Source organism: Chionomys nivalis, chromosome 14 (genome assembly GCF_950005125.1).
Source record: "Chionomys nivalis chromosome 14, mChiNiv1.1, whole genome shotgun sequence".
In the NCBI taxonomy this organism is placed as follows: Eukaryota; Metazoa; Chordata; class Mammalia; order Rodentia; family Cricetidae; genus Chionomys; species Chionomys nivalis.
The window spans coordinates 12159801-12187621 of NC_080099.1; the positions used below are offsets into that span (position 1 = coordinate 12159801).

General features: G+C 43.8%; 1 protein-coding gene across 5 annotated transcripts in view; it reads right to left on the reverse strand.

The window, feature by feature from the left end:
* The window catches only part of Dym (dymeclin), a 312012-nt gene that overhangs the window by 221317 nt on the left and 62874 nt on the right, over positions 1 to 27821 (reverse strand). For all 5 annotated transcript variants that reach the window (XM_057789035.1, XM_057789034.1, XM_057789036.1 and 2 more), the window contains 5 exons: positions 22239 to 22364; positions 20038 to 20180; positions 9999 to 10181; positions 4850 to 5025; positions 788 to 913 (listed from right to left, as the gene is read on the reverse strand). In XM_057789035.1, coding sequence (XP_057645018.1) covers positions 788 to 913; positions 4850 to 5025; positions 9999 to 10181; positions 20038 to 20180; positions 22239 to 22364 — 754 coding nt within the window. The remainder of the gene's footprint in view (positions 1 to 787; positions 914 to 4849; positions 5026 to 9998; positions 10182 to 20037; positions 20181 to 22238; positions 22365 to 27821) is intronic.

Consider the following 27821-nt stretch of genomic DNA (forward strand, 5'->3'; position numbering starts at 1 on the left):
CATATGATCCTTTTGGTCATATACCACTTCTGGCTATTTACCAAGGACTCCAAGCCAACATGTCACAAAGACAGTTGCCCATCATGCTCACAGCAGCACTGGTCACAGCTGCTAAATTATGGAGCTGACCTAAGTGTCTACCAATAACGAGGGTGAAGAAAATGTAGTATGCACACACAACGGCATTTTTTTTTCAGCCTTAAGAACAAAGTTATCTGGGTGCGCTAATACACACCTGTGACTCCTCAGCATCAGGGATGCAGAGGCAGAAAGACCAGAAATTCAAGCCTTACCAACATAGATAGTTTAAAGTCAATTTGGGTTACAGGAGACCCTGTCCCCAAAAAAGAACAACAATAAAAAGGACAAAATGACATCATTTTCAGGAAAATGGACACAACTGAAGATAATCACATTAAGTAAATTAAGTCAGTCTCAGATAAATAGCCTATGCTTTCTCTTGTTTCTGGATGCTAGATTTCAAATACATATGACACCAAAGTAGATGTGGAAATTCTCCTGAGGGAATGAAGAAATAATCAAATGCTCAAAAACATTGTATTTTCATATGAAAGCACCCTCAAGGAACCCAGTATAATGTACAACAAACATACACTAGTGAAAACAGAGGCTACAAGTTGTTCAGAAGAGAATGAGGGGACAAGACAGCATTAGTTCATGAAACTAAGATAACACCATCTCTAGTCCAAGTGCTCCCAGAAACTCTGAAGTCCACTCTATGGAGAAGCACTTCTGCCTGTAGCCCTCATCAGCCACGGGAACTTACCACTTCATGGATGGACCTATTGAAGCCGTCGTCTTCTGTAAGGATCAACAGTATTATAAGGGCCATATATACATGGTGTGAATTTCTTTCCTCAACATGATATAGAATCTCAAGAATTGGTAAAACCTAGGAAATAAAAAATTATAATATTTCAATATACTATGAAAGTTAACACTGCTATTTTGTATGCTTTGCTCTAAGGTCATGTAGTTTTCGTAATACAAAAGATAAACACTCACTTAGCTGCACGCACTCTCCACACACACACCAAAGGTCCCAAGCAAGAAAGTCATCACTAACTCTGTAAAGGTCTTGCCAAAGGAAAGGCTAATGTCCAAAGACCCTTTGGGCTCAAAGTTGAAATTTTAGATGTTAGATCAACCTCCTCTACTTAAAAAAGGAAGAAAAAGAAACTTGGACTGTTCAGAAGAGCTTGGCTGCTCATAAATTTAAAGCATTTTAATCTGTATGCTTCCTACCGCTTGTTCTTTAATGCTATAATCCAAAAGTGCACTTCACCTAAGGAACTAGCTGAAGGGACTACTGCTGCCCATGGTGTATTTTCTCTGCGTGTGCCGAGACTTAGTCTTCTGATGATTCTGTTCACGTACGTGTAAGTTCATTTCCAATCATTTCTCTGACACTGTCTATTTGCGCATTCTATACGAACCAGGGTAGCCATCACTTGAAGTATATTATGCCTTGTATGAAACCACCACACACACTGTGTGGCTAGTTTTATGACAACTTGGCAGAAGCTGGAGTCCTTTTCAAGGAGGAAATGTCTATTGAGAAAATGCCCCCACCAGATTAGTCTGTGAGCAAGACTGTGGTGCATTTTCATTTTCTTGACTGATGGCCCAGCTCACTGGTGTTTTAAGAAAGATGGCTGAGAAAAACCATGGAAAGCATGCCAGTGAGCAAAACCATTCTCTAGGTTCTTGGCCTGACTTCCCTGGAAAGTATGCTACAAGCTGTAAGATGAAATAAACCTACACCACACCACACTTTAGTAAAGGACCTGGGGACCCAACGTTTTCTTGTGGCCTTCAAGGGTAACACACGGGGGGGGGGGTAAAAAAAAACTTTTAAAAGTTAAAAGAGTCAGGTTTGGTGGTACATGCCTTTAATTCCAGCATGTGGGAAGCAGAGGCAGGAGGATCTCTGAATCTGAGGCCCGCCTCATCCACTAATTGGGTTCCAGGACAGTCAGAGTTGCAGAGAATTTCTGTCTTGCACCCCACGAGTTAAAAATGATGGATCCAACAGGACTATGCCAAAGTCACAGATTAATTCTTCCTTTCAATGTTTTACTGAGATAGTAAATATACATATTGTATAATCCCTGCATTTAAAAGATATGATTAAATGGTTTATAGATTTACAAATGTGTAACTACCACCAGTTAATTTTAGAATATTTTCATTATTTCAAAGAGAAATCTTAGACTTTTTGGCTATTAGTTCTCCAATCACTCTCTTCCTTTTCCCCTCTTACCCAGTGTGAGTCGTTTTCTAATTGCTGTGGCCAAAATAGAAAATATTCTGAAAGAATCAACTTACTGGACGGAAGGCTTATCTGGCTCATGGTTTCAGGACCATTTCACTTGCCACAGTGAGGCTGACATGGTGAAGACCATAGCAGTGGGGGCAAAAGGAGAAGATTCCTTACAAGGTACTGAGCAGGAAAGGGAGCTCTCAGACCTCAAGCAGGGGTGGACACAGCCTTCGAGAGTCCATGCCTTGAGTCTTACTTCTATCAGCTGGGGTCCACCTACTACAGGAACCTGAAAATACCACCACACACACTTTGCATCATAATGTGGAGGATGCTTCTTCAGATTCAGGCTGTGCTGGCTAGTTTTAAGTCAACGTGACACAAGCTTAGAGTCTTCAGAGATGAGGGACTCTCAATTGACAAAATGCCTCCTCAAGATGCGGCTGTAGGCAAGCCGGTAGGGCATTTTCTTCATTAGTGGTTAATGGGGGAGAGCCTAGTCCACTGTGAGTGGGACCACCCGAGGCTGGTGGTCCTGGGTTCTATAAGAAAGCAGGTTGAGTGTTGTGGGATTTCAATCCATTTTGCCAAGGTCTTTTGGAGCAGTAAGCCCTAGGGTGCGGTCTTGTCTGCCGATGTGACTGCTTAAGAGCTGAGGATGGCGCTCTCTCCCTTTCTCTTCCTCTCTCCCCCCTCTCTGTCTGTCTGTCTGTCTCTCTCTCTCTCTTGGGTTGTCAGAGCCAGGAGTAGTTGGTCCCCATCTCTCCTGGGCAGAACAGTAGGACACAGCAGGCTAATCTGTACTGTATCAGTGAGTGTTTACCTCCACCTTATACCTAAATGAAACACTCCTCCAAGGCCTATGCATCAGCTCCTGTCTCCAGTTCCTGCCTGGTTTGAGTCCTCCCTTTGGCCTCCCTCAATAGACCGTATTCAGGATATGTAAGCCAAACAAACCCTGTCCTCCCCAAGCTGCTTTTGGTCACAGTGTTTCGTCACAGCAGTAGCTCTAACTAGGACAGATCGTATTAACACCCACCTAAGGATCAGAGGAACTACTTCCTTTCTCCTTCTCGGGTGTCACTGTTTTCGAGTTTTGTGTGAATGGGAAAAGGCCTATACTGGAGTGGCAGCCCGAACCCCATCCTCACAAGAACATGTACAGAAGTATCTGACAAGCGCTGAGATGCCGTGTGCCACCTTCTGAAATCAGAGTCTACACAGCAAAGGGACTGTCAACTATCTAAAAATTACATCACAGAATAAATCTCTTCTTGCAGCATATTCCAAGGTCACAGCCTCAACAAATATTTATTATAAAAGAAAGAGAAGTAGAAAGATATAAGGACATAATCTAGGAAATTATGAAAACCCTACTATGCTCTTAAAAACTCCCAAATGCATCCTTGTAGATTTTCATCAGCGGGTGTTCTCAAACTGGAGACAGCTGGTCCCTCATCTCACAAACCTCCATTTACACTACACCACAAGCCTACAAGCCACGCCCAGGCTTCCTGCTGATTGTCAAAAGTCCCCCAGAATTCCTTGCACACAGCTATCTCTGTGCTCCTCACACCCATGGGGAGCCAGAGTTTTCCTCGTGACTAAAGGACTTTCACACCATACTGCTATTTAAGCCAACGCAAGGACTTTCACACCGTACTGTGCTATTTAAGGCAATGCTATTCACCTTTCTGGAGACTGATTTTTATACATCACACTTTTTGTTCTTATGCCACTGTGATAAATAATATGCTAAAAATGCTAGTATCTTATGCTTCTTCGGCATTTACATAGTATTTAGAACCAATAAAAGAAGCTATAACAAATGCTCAGTGAAGCTCTGTTTGACCTGTGGAACCTGAGGCTGGGGGACATGGGATAATGAATGCAGTGACAGTTGATGATATTTCAAGCATACCCTGGTGGGGTAGCCTACTCTTCCCTTTACTGAAACTGATGGTAAACATTAGCTTCGATGGAAATCATTGATTGCCTAAAGGAGCTCCGTCTGCCAAGACAAATTGTGGAACTGATTTTATTCTCAGAGTGGACCTTAAAGTGGTGTCTGGCCAGGTGCCTGAAAATGACTAACCGTCCAGGAGTGGCACTCAGAGGGCACTGGCATCCAGGCTGTGCGGGGGATGGACCCTGGGGGAAACCAAGCTGGAACAATCACCCTGGCTTTCATCGCTGTCAGCAGCAATGTGTGACAACCAAGACCAATTACACGAACCCAGAGGACAGGCCTCATCAGCTGGAAGGAACAAGAAGATATACAAATGTCCTTGAGGGTTATATAGGACGCTTCTTTGAGCGTCTGCTGAGATGGGACCTAGGAAACCACAAGGACAGAGGTTGTGTCACACTGACTGAGGCTGCCCACTCACTTGGGCTGTGAGCAGCTCCCCATAGACTGCCTCCTACAGGGAGGAGGTGCAGACTCTCTGCCTATGTCTGGTGACATCTCCCATCAGACGAGCACTCTTACCCTCTTGGAAAAGAAAATAAGTCACTCTTTATAAAGTCACAAGATAGGCACGGCATGTTTCTTGTGATACTTACAAGGTTTTCCATATCTGTTCTAGCCAACACGTACGTCCTGACGTTGCTGTTCTGGTGGAGCAGAGTGTACAGGAGGAGTGTGGCTTGATCAGACTGCTGTTCACAGAGGGCTGTATACAGACTGTTGAAGTTAATCTGGAAGGCGTGTGGAATGGACGATGGGAAAGGACTGCTGTCTAAAATACAGAAAACAAGCATGAAAATGTATGAAAGGTGCATATGAGCATTTCCGAGTAGTTTATTTACACATAATAGCTAAGCTTCTTCAAATAAGTAAACCATGGCTGATGCACTCACTAAAATTAATTCATTTTTAAGAAAAATGGGTAAAATAACAATATGCAACTTAGCTAGTATTAAAATAAAATAAAATATATGAAATACAGCAGGCCTAGGGAATGACCATAAACATCTATAAAAGTTTTATTTAAACAAAACTGAAGGATGAAGAGAGAGCTCAGTGTGGCAAACTGCTCTGGCAGAGGACCACATGGGTGACCCGCAACCATGTGTGACTCCACCTTCTGGCTTCCATGAACACCTGATGCACTCAAGCCACTACCCACACAAGGACAAATACATACATACACATTTAAAGTAAATAAAACCAATCTTTAAAAACTAAAAATTAAAGATAACTGACTACAATTGTTGAGAAACTTGCTAAAGTTTCTAAATAAATCATAGCTCGGACATCTTAAGAACCTGAGTGAAGATGAATTAATTAACTGATTAGTTTAATTATGTGTGTGAGAGGGAGAGAGACAGAGGGACGGATGCATGAGTGTGTACATACATGCGGAGGCAAGAGGATACCTTCCTCTGTGGCTCTCTATCATATTTTCTGAGCGAGGGTGAAGCCAGTTATTTCAATGAGGCTAGCGAGTAAGCCCTGGATTTGCCTCTCCACCTGCAATGCTGGGGCTACAGACACACACCTGTGCCTCCGTTTTGCACAGGTTCTGATGTGAACTCGGCCTCTCCTGCTTTACATCAATTGCTTGTACTCACTGAGCTACCTTAACTCCTGAGTGATGCTGAATTGAAAGATAAAGGATTCAATTGTTTGACAGAGACACTTTCAAGATATCATAGCATCCTGGCAGTGGCAAGATTATAGCTCACTGCTCTCATCCAGGTCCACAGTGAGAGAGCAAAAGTGGAGGAGAAAGATAAGGAAAACGTGAAGTTTCAGGAGGGAAGTGTGTAAGTCTTAAGTTTCAGACAAGAAGAGCACAAAGGACAAATCACCTGTCATTACTAGAGACCTTACGGCCAGCTCCAGCCTGGACAGCAGGAAGGCTGTGCTGAGGGCAAGGCCCGCCCACCAAGACTCCTACTTGTGAACATGCAAATTCACTTGAAAGGAGAGAGCTTAAACTAGAACACCACTGAAGCAGTTCTCGGCTAAAACAACCATCTAGGGAAGCGTTTCCCTAACATCGGCACAAAAGCCAAGGAAACTGTGGTCCAAAGCATCCAGGTTCCATCCTGAGCTGGCAGCAGAGCTTAGTCCCACTGTGCTGGGTTTGTAAGCTTGAATGAAACACTGACAGGATTGTGGTACTTATAACCATGTACTCTTTCTTGGTTCTAGAGAGGCCAGGCAAAGTATGACAGGGTTGCAGTTCCTGCAAGGAGGCCCTAAGAGGCCACTCCATGAAGTTGCAGTAAGTTCTAAGTTGCAATAAGAGACCCCATGTCCTAACTAGCTCTAATTATCAACCTGCCTAGAGTCATCTGAGAGTAAAGTACCCAGAGACCAAGGAAGTACCTAGGTCAGACTGGCCTATGGGAGTGACTGTGGGGAACTGTCCTCACTACTAACTGGTTCAGAAGAGCCCCAGCCCACTATGGGTAGCACCATACCTAGGCAGGCGGTTCTGGGAAGAATAAGAAAACTAGTAAGCTGTGAGTCAGAGTGAGCCAGAGAACAAGCTAGCATGCAGCGTTGGCTTCATGGCTCCTGTCTTGAGCTCCGGTCCTGACTTTCCTTAATGAATTGTGACCTGAAAGGGTAGGCCAAATACACCCTTTTCTCCCCAAGTTTTGTTTAGGTCAGAGTATTTTATTACAGCAACAGAACTGAACTAGAATGCCCTAGAATGTTGGCCATATAAGGACTGTTGAATGTCTAATAAGGGAAGCTGCAGGAACAGAGTGCAGACGGCCCAAAGGACAGGTCTTGCAGGTGGCAGAGCTGAAGAGAGCAGCAGCGCTAACACGGCGACGCGAGGGTTAGTGTCTGGGAACGTTCGCTCGTGTCATTCCACATGAGAAGTACGCAGCTTGGACTTGACTTTATAGAAGCTCATGGTAGGGGTTGTCTTGAGTACCAGGTGAGACTTCAACTTTAGACTTGTATACAGTGCTGGGATTGTGAGAGACTATTGCCATGAGCCAATGGGGAACAGAGTGGAAGGCTATGGCTTAAAATTTATGTGTTTAGGTGCCAAGCTAACAAGGGATGGAGTTGTGATGGTCAAACTTGATAAGACTTAGAATACCCTGAAAATAGATCTGCTCACATCTGTGAGGGGATATCTAGTTTAACTGAGGTGAGAAGAGCAACCTTAACCATTGGCAGTACCTTTCATGGGCCAGGGTCCCAGACTAAATCAAAGCACAATGAACACAAGGGACAGACAACAAGCTGAGACAAGCATTCAGCACTCTCTACTACCTGACTGCAGATCCATCTCTCAAGCTGCTGAGGCCAAAGTTCCTGCATAACAGACAGGACCCTGGGACCACACACGAGTTGGAATAAGCCCTTCTGCCTTAGCCTGCTGTTTGTATGTCACAGCAAAAATACAAGTAAGTAATACAATGAACATGCAAATATAAATAATTTTTACAGGACTCAGAATGATAGCAAAGTAGAGTACCCACTTACCTATGCTATATTTGATTCCCCCGACATAAACGTGTTTTCTGTGTGTAGTCACAATATCTACACACGCCAACAGGTGGCGTGAATCAGCCATTATACAATGTGTTTGTCTATTATCCCTTATTTAATCTGTACAACAACTGAGTCATTATTCTGCCCAATTTTAGAAATGATGAAATAGAAGCTTGCAGAGATTAAATAAAAAATGTCCCAAGTCATGGTGAGTAAACCCAGACTGACCTCTGCATCACACTGCTTCTCACAGCAACAGCAGTGATTGGTGAATCTACACTACAGTAAAACCTCCTTTATTTCTTAAAGAACCACCTGAAACAGATTATAGTCTGTCTGACTCTGATGCCAGTCCTCGAAACTGCCATGCTACTGAGTGGTCTCCAAAAAGAGAATAATCACAGAAGAGGTTCCATTCTAAAGTCTCAAGCAGGGTCCAGTTGTAACTGCACATGAACCTTTGGCCTGAGTGGCAAAAGCTACAACAGCAGAAACCACACGCCACATCCTTGCTGGGTTCTATACTCTACTCTTGCTTGACATTCATGTAAAGTGGTGGATGACGGTATATCCATACTGCAGACACCATCACTGAGGACCCGAGATTATACAAACTGCCCAAGGTCTCACTCCGAAATGACCAGGGTGTGGGATGAACCCAGGGCAGATCAGCTCCAAAATGAGCTTTCTTGGCTACAAAGTGACACTGTCAGCAAGGAAAAAGTATAGGAATAGAGCAGAAAACATTGAACACTTCCTATTCACTGAACTGATACTGGCTCCCCACTGCACTACAGTTTGAACGCCTGTGTCCTCCCCCAAATGTACACAAAAGCAAGCTGGGTGGTTGCTAACATTTTTAATCACTATAGTTATTCTAACCTCAGCCAACAACTTATTTCAACTTTTTATCGGCTACCATACCTCACCCCCTAGTCAACCTAAATCTAGGAATTTTATTTATTCTAGCTACATCAAGTCTTTCAGTGTATTCTATTCTGGTGGCACACGCCTTTAATCCCAGCACTCAGGAGGCAGAAGCAGGCGGATCTCTGTGAGTTTGAGGCCAGCCTGGTCTACAAGAGCTAGTTCCAGGACAGGCTCCAAAGTTACAGAGAGACCTTCCTTGTCTCAAAACACCACCACCCCAAAAAAATGCACACAAAAGCTTAGCTGCCAGTGCAGTCGTGGGGCTTTCAGGAAGGGATTCAGGTGTGAGTGCTCCTCCTTTGCGAGTGAGGAGTAGAGGCTTCACGCAGCACCACCATTTAGCCTTCCATCTCTGTGTAAGATACAGCATCAAGGCATAACATTACAACTGGAGATGGGTTAGACAACAATGAAGACTCTAAGAGAGACACACATAGATCTAATCTACATGGGAAGTAGAAAAAGACAAGATCTCCTGAGTAAATTGGGAGCCTTGAGGGAGGGTTGAAGGGGAGGGGAAAGGCAGGGAGGGGAGCAGAGAAAAATGTAGAGCTCAATAAAAATCAATTGAAAAAAAAGAACTGGAGAGGGGCCTCACAGACACTCCACTTGCTGAGTCTTTGATCCTCGACTTCCCGGTCTCTAGCACTATCAGAAATAAACTTCTGCTATTTACAAATCCCCCAGACTGAAGTACTTTGTTAGAGCAGCAGAGATGGATGAGGACTCTACATGTGAAATTTTCAGGCACGACAAAGGCATAACTCCTTGCACCCCACTCCTCTGACTATGAGAAATTAGATAAGGTCAGAAAAGAAACATGGCAAAGATGTCCAGATGCCTCTATGAATCTACCCAATAACTGCACTTTTTGCTCATCTTAATATTCTATGAGTGTTGGACGCACCCTGACCACCCAAGTATAGGAACCTTCCCTTCCGCATACCCAACTACATCAACTTGTTACAATATTTAGTCATATAAAACTTTAACCAAAATACATATTTAAATCAATCAATCATGTAGGCTTCACATGCTAATTCTTGTGCCTAACATATAATTAAGTTCCAGCTACTTGAACTTGTCTTGATTGTCAAGTTACTTGATTGTCTCTGAAAATAATGTAAACTTAATGGATATTAAAGAACCACAGAATTATTCTAAGAATTATTTGACCTCCCTGAGGAAAATGGCAGAAAATATATCCCATCTTTTTCTTATTGACGCTCCTCTCAAAAACCAGACAGTGCTAAACAAACTGGAGAGGACAAGCCACTGCTTACTAGAAAGAGGTTCAAAAAAAGCACCACAGACCTTGCGTGTTCTTAAAGGACGTGACGGCTTGTCTGTAAGGGTTTGGTGTGTCTGGAGTATCTGTCAGGTTCACCAGCACCAGCAGAAGGAGGAGACTCTGGTTGGCCAGAGGGGAAGTAAGTTCTGGAGAAGCAGTTGTTTTGCTGCTCGCCCCGCCGAGCGTGAAGACAGTCCAGAGACCAGCTTTAAAAGAAAACACATAGTTAGGACTGCATCACCAATAATGTTGAGTTTTCTATATGTTTATGCCTAAAACTTTGAATATATATTTTTAGCTAGAAACAAAACAAGTTCATTATTTGAAGATTCTATAGACTGTCACATCCACACCCAAGCCACCAAAGAATATATAATGCCTTACTCGTGTTTCTGTGTTGAAATGAGATATTTTGAATATATGGGTTTAAAATATCATTACAACTACTTTCACCAGTTCCTTATAGTATTAAAACATAACTACTAGACATAGTAAAACCACACGTTAATTACATCCCTGGTGGACAAAGCTGCGGGGGTACTCACTCTTTTATAAGTGTTCCACAGCACGGTGTTGGCACAAAAACAGACATATTGACCATCGAATACAGAGATGCCAAGCCAGTACCTAACTTTAGAAGCTTCACCTCTACTGACTAGTATTAATGGTGCTGATGGTACTCTGCTTGCTACAGGAGAAGAAAGCTAATTATAAATAGCACCCTGCTACAAACCCTGGAACCTACAAACATCAGTGACCTTCCAGAAACATATACCAGCGAAACAGCTGCACAAACGTACAGAAGTAACCAATCATATTCTGAATGGCTCTAAGGACCTCTGCATGACATGAAACCAAAGTGGCAAGAACCTGAAACCAGGTGAGTCCTAGGCCTGGGGTTAAACCTAACCCTGGTATTCTGCTAAAGGAACACAACAATAAAGACTCCTAAGGACATACTATATGAATAGATCCGTGCCTCCTTAAAACCACATCAGAGAAGCTTCTTCTTGCACAGGCTCACAGCAGGACAATGTGCAGGGAGCAACGGACTGTAAACTAAGGATGCTTGTTTGTTTCCCGGCCACCTAGACCCAAATAATCACACAGAAACTATATTAATCACAGCACTGTACAGCTAATGACTTGGGCATATTTCTATCTAGCTCTTACATCTTGAAAGAACCCATTTCTATTCATCTGTGTATTGCCACGAGGCTGTGGCTTACTGGAAAGGTTCTGAATTCTTTTCCTTTGGCAGTTACATGGTGTCTCTTTTACTCCACCTATTTTCTCTCTATATCTCTGTTTGAATTTCCTTCCTGGCTTTACTCTGCTAAGCCATTGGCCAAAACAGCTTATTAACCAATGGTAGTAAGACACATTCACAGCATACAGAGGGGAATCCCACATCAACAGACTTTAGAGCATTCAGTGCTAAATGAGATGTTTTCATCAGAGTCCTTCCTCTCAAGGTCCAGGGATCTATGCAGAAGAAAAAGTGGAGAGCTTCTCAGAGCCAGAGGTGATGGGTGAAATAACTCCAAGGAAAGTATCTTCCAGAAACAATAGGACTAATGCACATATGAACTCACAGAGACTGTGGCAGAGCACACAAGACCTGCACAGATTCAAGCCAGACAGGATCCCAGCACCAAGAGGGAAAGTGAACACTGGGTGCCACCCCTAACCTAGAAGCTTTCTGCAATTGATACCCATGGGCAAAGGGAAAATCAGCTTTGTCCAGTGGGGTGCCATTGCGTGCATCAACCAGACTCCAGGACAGACCCCATGCTCAGGAGCAGCTGTCCAACACAACAGTAACTCAGTGGTTTATTTGAGGACTTTCTGTTTCATTTGGCCATTTTTTTTCCCTTATTGGTCTTTGTTCCTTTGTTTTGAGTTTTATTTCTGTGGGGAGTTTTGGTTTTAAGGATTTTATTTCTGTGAGGGGATGGAGAACTACTATAAAGATGGGTGGGTACAGAGATGGGGGGATCTGGAAAGACTTGGGGGAAGGAAAAATTATGTTCAGAAATTTTACATTAAAATAGGAAAATGTGAAAACAACAGAACTAGACTGTTGGTATATTATTATGTGGGACACGGAAAACCCTCATTCAAATACCACTGAGTAAACAAAGGCAAATCATAAAATAACACCTGTATACAACAACAAGTCCCATTTGTTTTCAAACTTTGTAAGTATACATATTTGTGCATGTGAACCCTCCGGTATGTGTGCGCCAGGATCCATACTGGTCATGCCAGGTCATGGAGAAGAGTGCAAATCAAGGAATCTGTAATTTAAGCAATTAAGAACCAGCTAGGATGGCAGCAAGAGGAAGGAAATTCCTGGTCACCAATTCAGAAAATGTGACGCAATGTACGGTGGAACTGAGGATATAGTCCTACAATTTTTATTTAAACTAACAAGTTTAAAATGGAGGAAAAGAGGCAAAGAAGGGGGAAGGGGAAGACTTGGCAGATGTGGTGGAGAAAGAGGTAGAAGAAAGGAATGGAGTCAGGGAGAGTGTGCTGTCTGGTCTTATGTCAACCTGACATACGAACTAGAGTCATCTGAGAGGAGGGAGCCTCAACTGAGAAAATGCCTCCGTAAGACCTGGCTGTAGAAAAGCCTGTGGGGGCATTTTCTTTATTAGTTATTGGTGAGGGAGGGCCCAGCCCATTGTGGGTGGTGCCATCTGTGGGCAGGTGGTCCTGGGTTCTATAAGAAAGCAGACTGAGCAAGTCAGATGGACAAGGCAGTGAGCAGCACTCCACCATGACCTCTGCATCAGCCCAGTCCCTAGGTTTCTACCCTATTTGAGTTCCTGTTCTGACCTCCTTCAGTGAGCAGTAATAAGGAAGAGTAAGTTAAATAAACTCTTTCCTGCCCAGCTTGCTTTTTGGTCTTGATGTTTTACCACAGCAGTGGAAACCTTAGCTAAGACAGAGGGAAAGGCGGAGAGGCTGGCTGATGATCTTGGAGGGAAGTCACCAACTAGAGAGATGGCTTAGAAGTCAAGACCACTTTCTGCTCTTGCAGAGGCTCTGGGTTCAGTTCATCTTCTATATGCAGACTCACAACTGTCTGTAACTCCAAAGGGTCTGACACCCTCTTCTGGCCTGCATGAACACCAGACATACGCATGGTGTGAAAACATACATGCAGGCAAAAACTCTATACACATATTAAATAAAGCTTTAAAAAAAAATCACCAGCAAGCTGGGCGGTGATGTGCCTTTTAAACCCAGCACTTGAGAGGCAGGGGCAGGCAGATCTCTGAGTTCGAGGCCAACCTGGTCTACAGAGCAAGTTCCAGGACAGCCAGGGCTACAACAAGAAACCTTGTCTCAAAAAAACAAACAACAACAAAAAACCTCACTAACATGCTATATCATCGATTATATCTATCTGATATAAGTAAGTGATTCTATACTTTTATCTTTGTACATGCCTATGATTGTAGTTACTTATTACAATGGGCAGAAGTTACACTGTTAACAAATCCTCCTATAAAAAAATGAAAAATATTGTACCGCAAAACAAGCAATCTATCAATTTTATTTCTCTGAACTTGCTATGACAAGCAATTTTAATCTTTCTTTTCACTATAAACCGTTCATTGTAGCAATCTGCTATTTCCTAAGATGTGACATTTTTAAGGAACATACATATAACTATCTCATATTATGCCTGTGAAGGGCTAGAGAGATGGCTCGGTGGGTAAGAGCACTTGTTCTCTCAGAGGACTCAGGTTTGAGTCCCTGCACCCTTATGGCAGCTCATAACTGTATGTAACTCCATTCCAGGGGATCAGATGCCTGCTTCTGAGATTCCCAGACAGCCAGCACATATAGGTACACATACATTAATCTAAAACTTTTATATTGATGAAAATATATATGTCATTTCTTACCAAATTGTGGTTGTACGCATCACAAACTTTTAACTGTTAAAAGTATGTAAATTATGCTCACACTTGCGTCATCAGCATCTGTGTGCACACGTTTGCAGGAGCCCTGGAGGCCAGAAAGCGTTACATGTGCTGTGAGCCACCTGACATGGGTGCCTGGAACCGAACTGGCACTAACTGTTTAGCCAGCTCTCCAGTCCCCTCTAACTTATCCCATAATTCATTTCAGTGGTTTTAACTATTAACTTTTGAAGACTTTTATGAACCTACCCAAAGTCTCCGGGAATGTGAAGGGAGCCCCCACTTCCATTCCCAGTAAAGCCTCGGTGTCAGCAGAGAAGGCTGGGGCTCATCTGGTAGCTCCCCCCCTCCCATCTCTGGTAACTTGCACTCACAGCTGTCTTTCCTCAGAGGGAGGAGGAGGCAGCTTGCCATTGCCTACACTGTCCTTTGAACTAGCCCATAGAATTGGACCACACTTCTTCCAAAAGTTCACTTTTTGTAGATCCAAGCCTCTGATCTATGACCCAAGAACTTTAATGGAATTGCATTTTCCTGTTGGCAAAAAGAAAAGAGAAAGTTTCTCTTTACCAGAAAAATAAAGAAAAGTTACAGTATATTTCCTTCTGTTCCTAAGGCCAAATTAAGGAAGGTTCCCAGTGTTTTTTAATTATAGTCCTTGAGTCTTCCAAATAAGCTCTGAAAGTAAAATTAATCTAGCAAAAAGTAAAAAAGAATTCAAGTAACTAAAAAAAAATAAATCTGGGGCTGGAGAGATGGCTCAGCAGTTAATCACGGTTCACTTCTGAGCCCCCACACAGCTCACAACTCCCCATAACTCCAGTTCCAGACCTAACACACTCTTCTGGCCTCTGTGGGTACCCCATACCCAAGTCACACACACACAGACACACAAACAAACAAATGAAAGAAAGAAAATAAATCTTTTTTAAAGGAACCTATTGTTGATACCATTTTTTAATTTTTAGCTCAGATATATTTATTCTCATGAACATGTGAAGAACACATAAAGTAGGAGAAACTGAAGCTTTGGGAATAGAATAATAGGAAAGGGGATCTCTCAGTTAAACATGTTTAGTTTGGCAGCTTCGGGGAAGAGCTAGACTGCAGGCTGCCTCTGTGCTCAGGGAGGAAGTGTCGTCACGGGTGAAAACAGTACCACAGAGAGAAAAGGACGCGCTGCAACTTCACAAAAGGAACAAGAGGGACATATGATGGGCAAACAGCTAAAGGAAGCAAGCCCCACCCACTGCAGCTCCAGCTATGCAGCTCCACGGTGGGGGTCAAGAAAGCAGACTTTACTCCACGGGCCAGCTGGGAGACCCTGGATCTAGTTGCAGGCAGAGTTGCAACTGTGCCTTCTGGAGGTGAGGAGGTAGGGGTAAGCAGACAGGAGTTCCCTCATCAGTGAGCTGTAGCTAAGTGCCATCTTGAGAGGAAATCTTTTACCTAACTGAGCTACCCTAGGGCCTGACAATGGAACCACCGTATATCAGAGTCCTACAGCCTCAGGTGAAGATGAACCCTGGGACGCACACAAGGCCTGACAAAGGTGCCTGTGGCAGGAGGGTCACAATGAAGTGTGTAGGGAAGGTGGTCATGCACTCAGCCTAGGCAGGTCATCTCCAGGAGGTTGACTGCAGAGTCTGAGAACCTGGGAGCTCCTGGAGACTACAGGACCTCCAGAGCTAATATCAGAAAGGAAATTAGGGCACATGAGGTTTTGAAAGTGCAAAGACAGTTACAGAGAGCTGCCTGTACAGACGTCAGTGCTCTGGCTGCCTTCCACACTTCTAACTCACCTGGAAACATCACCCCAAGGCCAGCTGGACTGGGTCTAAAAAAAGCATGAGATAAAACCCGGACTCGCTGAACATAGCGGACAATGAGGGCTGCTGAGAAGTCAAGAACAATGGCATTGGATTTTGATCCTACTGCACGTACTGGCTTTGTGGGAGCCTAGGCTGTTTGGATGCTCACCTTACTAGACCTGGAAGGAGGTGGGAGATCCTTGAACTTCCCACAAGGCAGGGAACCCTGACTGCTCTTCAGGCTGCTGAGGGAGGGGAAGTTGACTGGGGGAGGGGGAGGGAAATGGGAGGCGGTGGCGGGGAGGAGGCAGAAATCTTTAACAAATAAATAAATAAAAATAAAAAAAATAAAAAAACATGGAGAATAGAATTTGATGTTCTGTTACATCTGACAGGGATTTCAAAAGTAAAAAAAAAACAGCAAAGAGAAAACAGAAGAATTAAAATTTCAGCCTATAAAAAAGTTAACAGAAAGCATATTTGGTGATATTACCCCTCTAAGGTCACAAAACAAGCAGGCTTAAGTACAAGATTTGGGCTTTAAAAATATATTACATCACTCTAAAAGTTGAGGGGAAAGCAGCCAAGCCTGTAATTCCAGTACTCAGAAGGCTGGGGCAGAGAGGACCATTCCAAGTCGGGGACCTCTTAGCTCAGAATGTGTTCCAGGCTGGCCAAGGGTTGCCTATACAGTAAGGCGTGAAGACAGACAGACAGAAACACACACACACACGTCCAGTATATTGCAATCACACATATCCCATTTCTTCAAATGAGAAATATGAGTTCTTAGAGACAGTCCGTGATATGTTAGGAATAATCAAAGCCATACAACCAACATGGTACATTTTGTTGCACCACTATCTTTTACAAAGACTTTCACAAAGTTAATAGAGTCAGGCAAGGTGGCACACACCTTTAATCCAAACACTCAGGATTCAGAGGCAGGTAAATGTCTATGATTTAGAGGCCAGCAAGAGCTACATAGTGATACAGTTCCAGAAAACAAAACAAAACAAACAGAAAGGAAGAGAGGAGGAAGGGGAAGAAGGAGGGAGAGAGGGGTAGAGAGAGAGGGAGGGAGAGAGGGAGAGAGAGAGAGAGAGAGAGAGAGGAAACAGAGTAACTAAACCTGCATATAATTATCTGGGATGGCTCATTTAAACGGAAAAGCATTAATCAAAAGCGGCTATACAATACCCCAGTACCGGGGACTGGAAGCTGTGTGGTAGTGCACACTTAAGTAGGCTTAGATATCCAACTATAACTACTGTGCAGCTTTATCAAAACAAAGCACAGAAGTTCCAAAGCCAAACTGTCCCTGCTGGTTTTCAGACGTATGATGCAACTAAGTGCTGTCTGTTTCTCCTCACAATGTGAACTTCTCAATCTAGTTCTTTCGGTGACAATCTTGAGTCTCCACATAATGACACATTAAAATTCCTAGTGCCTAGTTACGTCACAGCCACCGTAGCCTCAACCATGTTTTTACGTTTGTGGTGATGCTTTCATAAGCAACCCCCTGCAGTGGCAGTCACGAACCACGGCAGTGCTTGGTGTGCACTAATGATGGCGCTACCACCGGCTCACACGTTTGCTAAACCATACATCCTACCATTGTTTTATGGGCATACTCCCTCCACTTAAGTTTACTGCAAATAGCATGCCTCTGCATGGGGTGCTTACTGCATTTCCAGATGGCACCATTTTCTCTTGGACTTGATTTAACTTTGTTCATCACACCCAGAGAACACTCAGCACTGATATACATACATATAGTATAGACTAGGTGTGCACTAAGCTATACCATATAGGTTTATATAAGCATAGTTTGTTTGTATGGTAAAATATGACATACCTCTTATACCACTGTCCTGCTGTTAAACAACACATGACAGCATGTACTGTACACAGTATTTACATATAATAACATATATATAATTTATATGTCAAATACCTGATATTTTCGTAATTTATTCACACCAAAAAAAGATCAAAGCAAATTTGTAAATCATTATGAAGTCATGCTTTGTTCTATTTACTTCCTGCATCCCCCCATTTCATGTGTATAGGTGCTTTTTTGTCTTATCTGCATGTATGTCTGTACACCCACATGTATGCAGCACCTGAGAAGGTTAGAAGAGAGACTAAAGATAAGATGGTCTTGGAGAGGGCTGAAGGGGAGGAGAGAGGAAATGAGGGGAGCAGAGAAAAATGTAGAGCTCAATAAAAATCAATAATAATAATAATTTAAGAGAGGAAGAATTTAAAAAAAAAAAAAGAATAAAGCCTGAGATACTCAGCTAGGCCCTGCCTCAAAAACAAACAAAAAACCCAGAAAACCTTCTATGTTAGGCAACTTTCACATTGGGACTAGGGAACGATAATGAAAGGAAAAAACAGCCAAGGTTCAGCAGTCAGGCCAAGCTCAAGTTTGACTTTCCTCACCTCTTTCCTCTGAGATCGTAAAATAATGAACCAAATCCCAGCATTTGGGAGGCAGAGGCAGGCGGATCTCCATGAGTTCTACAGAGTGAGTTCCAGGACAGCCAGAGTTAACAGTGAAACCCTGTCTCAACCTCATGTATACCCCCCAAAAAAACCCCAAATCTCTACCGATATTTGAAAAGTAGCATCATTCGAGAAAGAAAGAAAGCAGAGACATGAAGCTGGAAGGAGGCCATGTTGGGAGGAGTTAATGCACTTTCTAGGAATATTCTGTCAGCTAGTAAATAGCAGATCAGAATTCTAAAAGTCAAGTTTGTGGCACTTAGCAAACCAATGACACCGGATACAACAATGTAGCAAAAAAAAAATTTTTTTTAAACTCTATACAAATTTGTTTGGAAAAAAAAAACTGAGGCTCAGCAGTTAAGCTTGCTCTTCTTGAGGTCCTGAGTTCAATTCCCACCAACCACATGGTGGCTCACAATCATCTGTAATGAGATCTGGTGCCCTCTTCTGGCCTGCAGGCATACATGCAGATAGAGATAGAACACTCTGTGTGTGTGTGTGTGTGTGTGTGTGTGTGCGCGCGCGCACGCGCGTGTGTGTGCGTGTAATAAATCTTTATTTAAAAAAAAAAAAACTGTCAAGTGTGACCACTGTTTTGAAGAGAGTAATTAATGAACTTGCTTCCTAGAGGGAAAAAGAAACAAACTCCAGTTACATTAGAATACTGGATTAAACACCACTTAAATGAGAATGGAAAAAAAGGAAACACTAACAGACCAGTTGAGTCTTCCTATGAAACTAGAAAGGATTCCTATGCTGCCTTCAGGTCAGGAGGGAGCTATATGCCACTGATACAGTCCAGGTGCTGGGGGTCAGGGACAGTAAATGAAGAAACAATGCAATGTGACATTCTAGACTGGCTCCTTAGCACCAAAGATAAGGGTGTGAGCGACATCGAATGGATTTAAACTCATGATCCCCAAAGAAACCAAAGGTGGGTAAATCTACAAAGACTGGTTTACTGGTTAGTTGCTTAAATCACAAAACAAGGCTGCCGCTTTACTGAGCTGCTGGCCGCCTGTGAGGAGGTAGACTGTTGCGTGTGCTGCCCTCCGCTCCCACGCTACTGCTTGTTTACAGAGTGCGTACCACAGCCATATTCCTGGGACCCAGTACTCTCTAAGTCTGCACCACACACTGCTGATTTTAGTAAGCCCAGTAAGAGCTCCCACGCAGGCAGGAGACTGCCCAGGTGTCCAAGCTTCTTCTCCTTTAAAACAAAGCCAAAGTTCTCAGCTATGTTAGCTCACACAGGCCTGGCCACCATTAAGAAGGGAGGTCCAAAGGCACTGTATACTGACTGCATCTGCTCTCAACTCTGCAGCAGAAATGATGTCTGCTCTGTAGGAGGAAAGGGCTCTGCAGCTCAACTTCATGCCACTGCAGTTAATTACAAACTCTTCCAAACCTCTCAGTTTTGTTACTGAACAAAGCTCGGAGACCACGCAGTGAAATCCTAACCAGCACAGATTCTCAGCAGAAAGATGCCCCAAGAACACAAGGAGTAAAGAGCTTCTTATGGCTCAACTTCACTCTCTTCATTGCCAGACCTGCACGATATGAGTATTTACGTTATGTTCTACAGCAAAATAATCTATTCCTGATTTGCATACATTTAACATAAACTATCACAGAAAATGGAAGGATTAATGTTTTCATTTCTTTTAGTACTGACATTTAGCCAGTTCCACAGATCCAATAGAATGGATAATGGTGATGGCCAAGTGAACAAAATTTCTTAGGCCTAATTAGATGAAGTTTATGTAGATAAAGAATGGGAATCCGGAAGGACTTACTTGCTACTCCTGATGCCAGTCCATACAGCAGCCCTCCCCCATCCGACTGTGGAGGGAAAACATGGGTTCCGGGGGGAGGTGGTTTTTCTTGTCTGATAAAGTTGTAAAGCAAGGTTTTCACAAGTTTGCTGGTGTAGGGAAGACTACACAGAAAGAAGGGGAAGAAAAAAATAATCAAACTTCTGCTCACGGGAGTCACCTAATTCTGCATAGACAGAAATATGTCTGCCATTAATTCTAGCCAAGGAATATGGCGGTAGCAAACTTGCCTTAAGCCTTGACACTGGCGCTGTTCTTACCGTGCCAGAAGGCACAGACCAAATCATTAGAACGCAAGCATCTGTTACCTGATTTGCAATTTACATAAAATTGCAAGCAATTATAAGTTCAGCAGATAATAGAGCACAGCAGGTTCTTAAGGAAGGCTATAATGTAGAATCAGCAGAGAAATCTAAGAATTAAATAGCAGGAAGACAACCAAGCATGAAACTCCAGCTATTCAATTATAGGTGATAAAGTTTTTCTATAATCTCTATTCTACTTGTAGATTATTGTATGTATTATTGATAACCATGGCTTCTAAGATAAGTCACAAAAACTAGGATAAAAATATTCTAGTTTAAATATTTGACATTATAATGATACTTCAAAAACCTAAGAACTTAGAAAATAAGATTACTAACATCCTCTCCATCTATGAAAAATGCAACTTTTAGACTCTCAGCACTGTAAGAAATAAATTCCTCGTCAAAAGTCTTATCATGCCAAGCATCACCTTCAGGCCAGGGTACCCCATTCCTGTTCGAGGGTTTAGATAAACTCTCTGCACTGCGAGTGGATTTCAAACGTTCCTCTGATGGTTAGTCCCCTCTGTAATTCTCATTGGAGTCTGATCCTCAAGAGGCAGGGAGACAGTGGAGACTAAAACTCACAATGGTGTCTGGCAATGGAGCCTGCAGGCTGGGTCGCAGGTCCGTTTGGAGCTCATATGATCAACCCTGATAGCTCTGCAGCAAGAGACCCACGGACTGGCTTGCCTCTTGTGCACAACGCCCTGTCATACCCCAGGTCTCTTCTAGTAAGAGGAGGTCACCAGCCCCAGTCACAACCTTGGACACCAGAGTCTCTTCTTTGTCTCTGTGTAATTTACCCAAAAGGCTCACCCATGGCAACCATGGCAACCACGGCAGCGAGGTGAGCACAGTGAAGACAGTGCTCTTCTCTGCTGACCACACCCTTCACTCATACCACTTGGCAAGTGCTCTACCCACACCCATGTACCCAAGACTACTGCATAACTTCAAGAAAAACTACCTTAAAGACTTTCTTGATTTAAAGTTTTTTGAAAATTATGTCAACAGAAGGTAGGTGTTGTGTTTACTGAAAGTACTTTTATCCAGGTTCCCATAAGTGTCTGCTAAGGAGCACAGCCCCGAAGCCAGCATAGTTTAGCATACAATAAGTAGACACTCATTAAATTAGAGCAGTGAAGAAGCTTCTGGTATAGTCTAAACAAAAGGTGACAAGACACATCACAGAAGTCAGTCCTTCGAATTCGGAAGTCCTACATGCTCAGATTCTGCATCCACTATTTCAGCTAGTCACAAATTGAAAAGATTCAGAAAAAAATCTTATCTATACTGACCTCTACTCGTTCTCATGACTCCCCAAACAGTGCAGTATATCAGCCATTTACAAAGCATTCACTTGCATTAGGAACTATATGTCATTAGACAGGCTCTAAAGCACACAGGAGGGTGTGCCTGGGTTGTGTACTGCATGTTTTAGGGTCTGGCAGGTTTTGGTATCCCCGGCCAGTTCCCTACTGATACTAAGGGACAATTGTAGATTCAAAGGAACTAGTAAAAAGAAGGAGATTCAAGAACGGTTTGAATAAGCAAACAGGACTTGATAGCTGCTCACAGAGAAAGAAGGAAGAAAAAGCGAGAAGACATCAAACTATTCTACAAAGCAACAATTAGAAGCACTAGTGAATCTGGGGGACAAGATGAACAGGAGAGAGTGGATGAGAATGTGAATCTGGTTTTGTGTTGTGTTGGGCAACGCAGCAACAGAACAACCAAAAGAAACGTCAGGTTGGTGAAACAACACCATTCAGGGGAGAAGACAGTGCTAGACTTAGCAGATGATCACAGTGGTTTGCTTTTCCTTAAAAAGGACAACTTTAAAACAGAACATACCATGGACCTTGCATCAAATACTTGTGACTGATGCTCTGTCGCAAGACCTCCTTGTGGAAGAGCTGGCAGGAGAGGAAGACAACCATTGCTGAGATCGCCTCCACCGATATGTCATATGTAATATCTCTGAAGATGGAGAAACAGAGTAACGATCAGTCTGGAAGACGAAAGCGCTGCTCTTTCCACGTAAACTGCACATTTAAAGAGCCAAATCACATCTTCAGATTTTTCAGGTTATTAAAAAAACACACTTAATATAAAAATTAACTCAAGCCAAGTGGTGGTGGTACTCAGGAGGCAGAGGCAGGTAGAGCTCTGTGAATGCGAGGTCAGCCTTGTCTACAGAGCGAGTTTGAGAACAGCCAAGGTTACAAAAAGAAACCCTATTTCAAAAAACTAAAAGAAAAAAGTTAAGTCAAACCAAAATATTAAACTCCTTCCCAGCCAGTAGCTCTTCTATTTAGACCCGGTACTGGTATCTCATTATTTTCCTACCTTCCAGTTCCCACGTGCTGTTGGTCTACGGGTGTACGGTAAAGAAGGCAGGGTTCTGCTCTGAAGATCTGCTTTAACCTCTGTGCTGCTCTCTAACACACATCTACACATAGCACACACAGAAGCACACACACACACACAAATAAGAAAGTATACTTATTTTTGTTAAGGACTACACTAAGTTTCCTTCTCAGAACCTACAGAGTGGCTACAATTGCCTGTCACGCAGAGTTCCTTGGGACCTACTGCTCTTGTCTGGCCTCATGGGCTCTATACTCATGTATACAAACACACCCATCCACAAATATAGACACGCTTTTTTTGAAAATTAAAAATAAATTTTTTAAAAAACTACAAAAAGTAAGCATATACATACAAAATACTGCCAAACAATAAATGGTCCAATCAATCATTTGAACACGCAGTTCTCAACGGAAATATAAATGACTAATAAAATTCAAAGTAACAAGTAAAATTTGTCAAATTTTATTTATTTGTCAAAATGACAAGTAAAATTCTACTCCAGCAGTCAGTAGATGAATGTGAACTAAAACTGCTACAAAACTCCTCTCACCCCATCTTAACGGCCAGCATCAAGAGAACTAAGACAACCAATCCTGTGAGGATGTGGGGAAAGTCCACACTGTTGATGGACTGGAACTAGTGCAGCCACAGTGGCAATCGGGTGCTGGCTTCTCAAGTCATGAACTACAACCGCTAGGACAGAGTCCCCAGACCTGGGCATCCCCACCACAGAGACTCGCGCTCTTCTCCTTGTAGCAAGACCGTGGGATCAGCCGAGAGTCATCAACAGATGGGCGAATTATGAAAACGTGGTACATGCTTATTCATGTAAAACATTTTTATAAGTCTGAAATTTTTCAAGAGAAGTACTGAAGAGCTACTAAATGATAGTTTGTTAAGCATTTAAGATAAGTGGCTCTTGACTAGACAGGCATAAACTGAACTAGACATGCTAAAGAGTTATCACTGGTAGACATTATCTTAGAAACAGAATGGACTGAGGCAAAAAGACTACCTGGGCAACTTAGCAAGACCCTGTCTCAGAAGTAGGGGAGGGGAGCAGTGGCACAGTTCAGTGATGGAGCACTTGACCAGCATGTAAGAAGCCCTAGGTTCAATCCCCAGTACTACAATGCACACACACACACACACACACACACACACACACACCTTTATGTACAGCTCGGTAACATAGTACCTGTTCATCATGTTCAAGGCCCTGACTTCAATCTCTAATCCAGCGAAACACACAGAAAAAGCTGCACACATGAAGAAATGTTTTCAGAAAGGGAGAAAAGAAAAAGAAAACAGCTGGAGCCGGGCGATGGTGGCGCACGCCTTTAATCCCAGCACTCAGGAGGCAGAGGCAGGCGGATCTCTGTGAGTTCGAGACCAGCCTGGTCTACAAGAGCTAGTTCCAGGACAGGCTCCAAGCTACAAAGAAACCCTGTCTCAAAAAAAGAAAAAAAGAAAAAAAAAAGAAAGAAAGAAAAAAAGAAAAAAGAAAAAGAAAACAGCTAGAAGCCACCCTATAATCCTAGGGCTATGGATTTGGGGTTCTTCAAGTAAGAACTACACAACTGCGCCAGAACACGTGTTTTCTGGACTTTCTACTTGAACTTGCCTATGCGTTCCCTTTACCTGACTTGGAAAAACATGAACCCACATTTCCTTTGGTGCTTCCTAATTCATGAATTGCTAGTAAAATAAAGTCCTTGGGGGATGGGAAAAGGAGGAGAAGAAGGAAGGAGAGCAGCAGCAGCAGGGCCTGACATGGGACACAGGTCAGCAATGCTAGCGCTTAGGAGCTAAGGCCAGAGGATCAGTACTTCAAGGTTGGCTACATAGCAAGCTTGAGGCTAGCCTGTGCTACATGAGACCATGTCACGACAGAAAGAGAGAGAGAAAGAGAGAGAGAAAAAGAGAGAGAGATTGATCAAGGCATGGCTACCTACATATATACTCTCAGCAATTTTCTTAATTACTACTAATATTTTTCATTTCTTTCTTTCTTTTTATTTATTTATTTTTCTTTTCTGAAGCAGGGTTTCTCTGTGTATCCCTGGCTGTCCTGAAACTTGCTTTGTAGACCAGGCAGGCTGGCCTTGAACTCAAGAGATCTACCTACTTCTGCCTCCCGAGTGCTGGGATTAAAGGTTTGCACCACCATGCCAGGCTATTTCTCATTCCTTGAATTGAATGAAAAATAAGCCAGACACTAACAACTCACTTGTGACGGCACAGGTGACCAGATAGAATTCTACTCATAATAATCATGAATTGAAATTGCCCAGGCCTGTCTGGAACACATATTCACTAGGCAGTCTTATGAGTCAACATATGAACATATGGAAACGCCCAAGGGCAAAGAGCCAAATGAGGCCTCCTGTCAACAGCTAGCAAGGGCGTGAGGCGCCCAGTCCTGCAGCGCTGCAGAAAGTGAATCCTGTCAACACCCAAAAGCTTCCCCACTTGCAGCCTCAGACATCACAGCCCTGACCTGACCACAATCTCAGAAGTAGCAGGTTGAGCTCTACTCAGACCTCTGAGAAAATAAAAAGTGCCCTCTAATACTGGGCATTTGGGTCACTGTCGGGCTTTCGGTTCTTTTGAGACGAGGGTTCATTATACAGCCTAGGTAAACCCTAAACTCACTATGTATCCCAGGCTAGTCTCAAATTCACCGTAATCCTCCTGCCTCATCCCCTCAAATACTGAGATTACAGGCAGGCATACTGGACCCAGGTAGGGTCATTCTTACACAGCAATACAGAAACGATATAGAGACACAGGTTACTTCCAGGCAGGTAATTTGCAGGCAGCCTAGGTGTGGACTGCTGAGAACCTGGTTAAAAAAGGCCGCAGGTGCGTGTAGGCATTGAACCGTTTCAAATGCCACAGACTAGATGGTCACCCCACAGCACACGTAAGTCAAGATGCCGTTCTGAATGGAAAAAGGTGGAGGAACAAACAAAATATATCTTTCTGACGTTCACTCCCTGTACGAAAGCAAGGACACTGTTTGGACAGGGCTCCATTAACAGCACCTGGACTTTCGCTTGCTGCCAGAGCCGCCATGAGAAAAGGACTGCTCTAACAGCCAGAAAGACCACCCCTGCACCAGCACCAGCTGCCTTCAATGTGCCACAGAAGCTTTGCCACAACTATGGCCAAGACTGCAGCCGAGCACAATGGTTGTTGGGCTCTTTCAAACAGTTGGTAGTAGATACGCAGGCACAGTCTGATGAAGCATTTCTCCCAAGGGAGGAGCACTTTCCCTGAGGGAGGGTCTATGGGGAGTGCGAGCAATGCCGAGAGTGGACAAGACACAGGCTTTCATGACTGCAGTGCTAGAGACAAGGCTGTGATTGACCCAAGCGCCCTGCTCCAGCTACATAAGCAGGCTGCTGAGGTTCAGTTAGTGGATAGGCTCACGCTCTCCCATGCTATCTCCCCTGGTGTTATACCAGGTCAATACTCTGGAGGGCTCTTTCCTTGCTCACTTTCTGTAAACTAGTAGCAGCAGAGATGGCACCGGACAGCGGTGTCGCTGAGGAGTGTAGCAGCGACTTCACACTGGAAAATGAGACTGGAAGTCTGGCACCACACTTGACAGCTGAAGAACACACAGGAGGGCAGAATCCCAGCAGGCCTGCACTAGGAACTGATAGCACCCAACACAATCCCTACTAAGCTCAAAAGCATCCACTAACGGCTTGACAACTAAAGAGGCTGGGTAGTCCCAGGACCCCCAAGCTGGCACCTTGTCTCCCATGGCCAGCACTGCTCTCTCAAACAGCTCACTTGCCATCCAAACCCAGCTCTAGCCTGGCATCCCAGCACACACAGCACAGGCTCCTCCCGCCAGACCACTGAAGAAGCTGTCGAAGGCTGAAGACATAGCGTGACCTGACCTACCTGTAGGCACCCACTGACATCCCTGATGTGAGGGGGCATGCCTGCACCTGAGCTGTCCCTGCATAGGCCATGCCAAGTTCCTGAACAGCCCTTATTGGGCCCCAGTTCTCCACTGAATGGTGTCCCAAAAGAAGAAGGTGCACTCAACAATTTCAGTGCAGCCAGGGCAAGAAGGGAAGTGAAAGCAAAGACAAGAGAGCAGAGAAGGGAAGAGAACCTGAAGCCCTACCTGCCAAAGGAACCCTGGAAAGCTGGCAAACATCAGGGCAAAGGTCTCAGATCCCAACACAATAGCTGTAATAATGGTGTCTGCCAGGAGCTACGGGTCTGATACCAAGGCAAGCATAGGACATTTGTAAGGCTAAGGGTCTCTCGACACAAGACTGGCATGGGGCTGTTGACGCTGCTTCCACTTGCTTCATTGCCACCTGCTGCTATCAAACAGAGGGACAGGGACCAAGGCTGCTAGAGACCAGCATCTTAGCTTGCCTGCCCACCACCCCACCTGGGTAGGGCAGAAGAACCCTTAGGTAGCTCAGCTGTCATAGGAGGAGGCAAGAGTACCACTCCAAGTTTGATGCCAGTTTGGTCTACACAGAAAGTTCCAGGCCAGCCAGGGTTATACAGCAAGACACTCTTTAAAATCTATAGCTGTTGAACTCTCTTATATTTTTGGTTGTGAGCCTAGCCTTTAATGGCTGGGCCATCTCTCCAGCCTTGAATTCTCTATGTAACCCAAGGTAGCCTCCAGCTCATAATCCTCCCACCTTTGCCCTCCCCACCCCCACTATGATGGAATTACAGGCTTGCCACCACCCTCAGCTGAAAGTATTTAACTAAAGATTGTGACTACCAGTAGCTACTCACCTTATTGAGAGTCCCTAACTCACCCTCCAAGATTCTCTGACTTGTAGCAGAGCACCCTAACTTCCTACGGCATCGCCTCTGTTCTTGCCCCTTCACCTCCAGCTTGACGGGCCTACTTGGATACCTGAGCACGGGCCCAGCTCAGGACACCGCATCTGCTCTCTCCTGCTTAGGCTGCTCTCCCATCAGATGAGAGGCAACAGGGCTTCACCTCCGAGTCTACTGAAATTTCTGTTTAAATACCCAGTGTATAAGAAACACACAGCACTCTGGCTAACA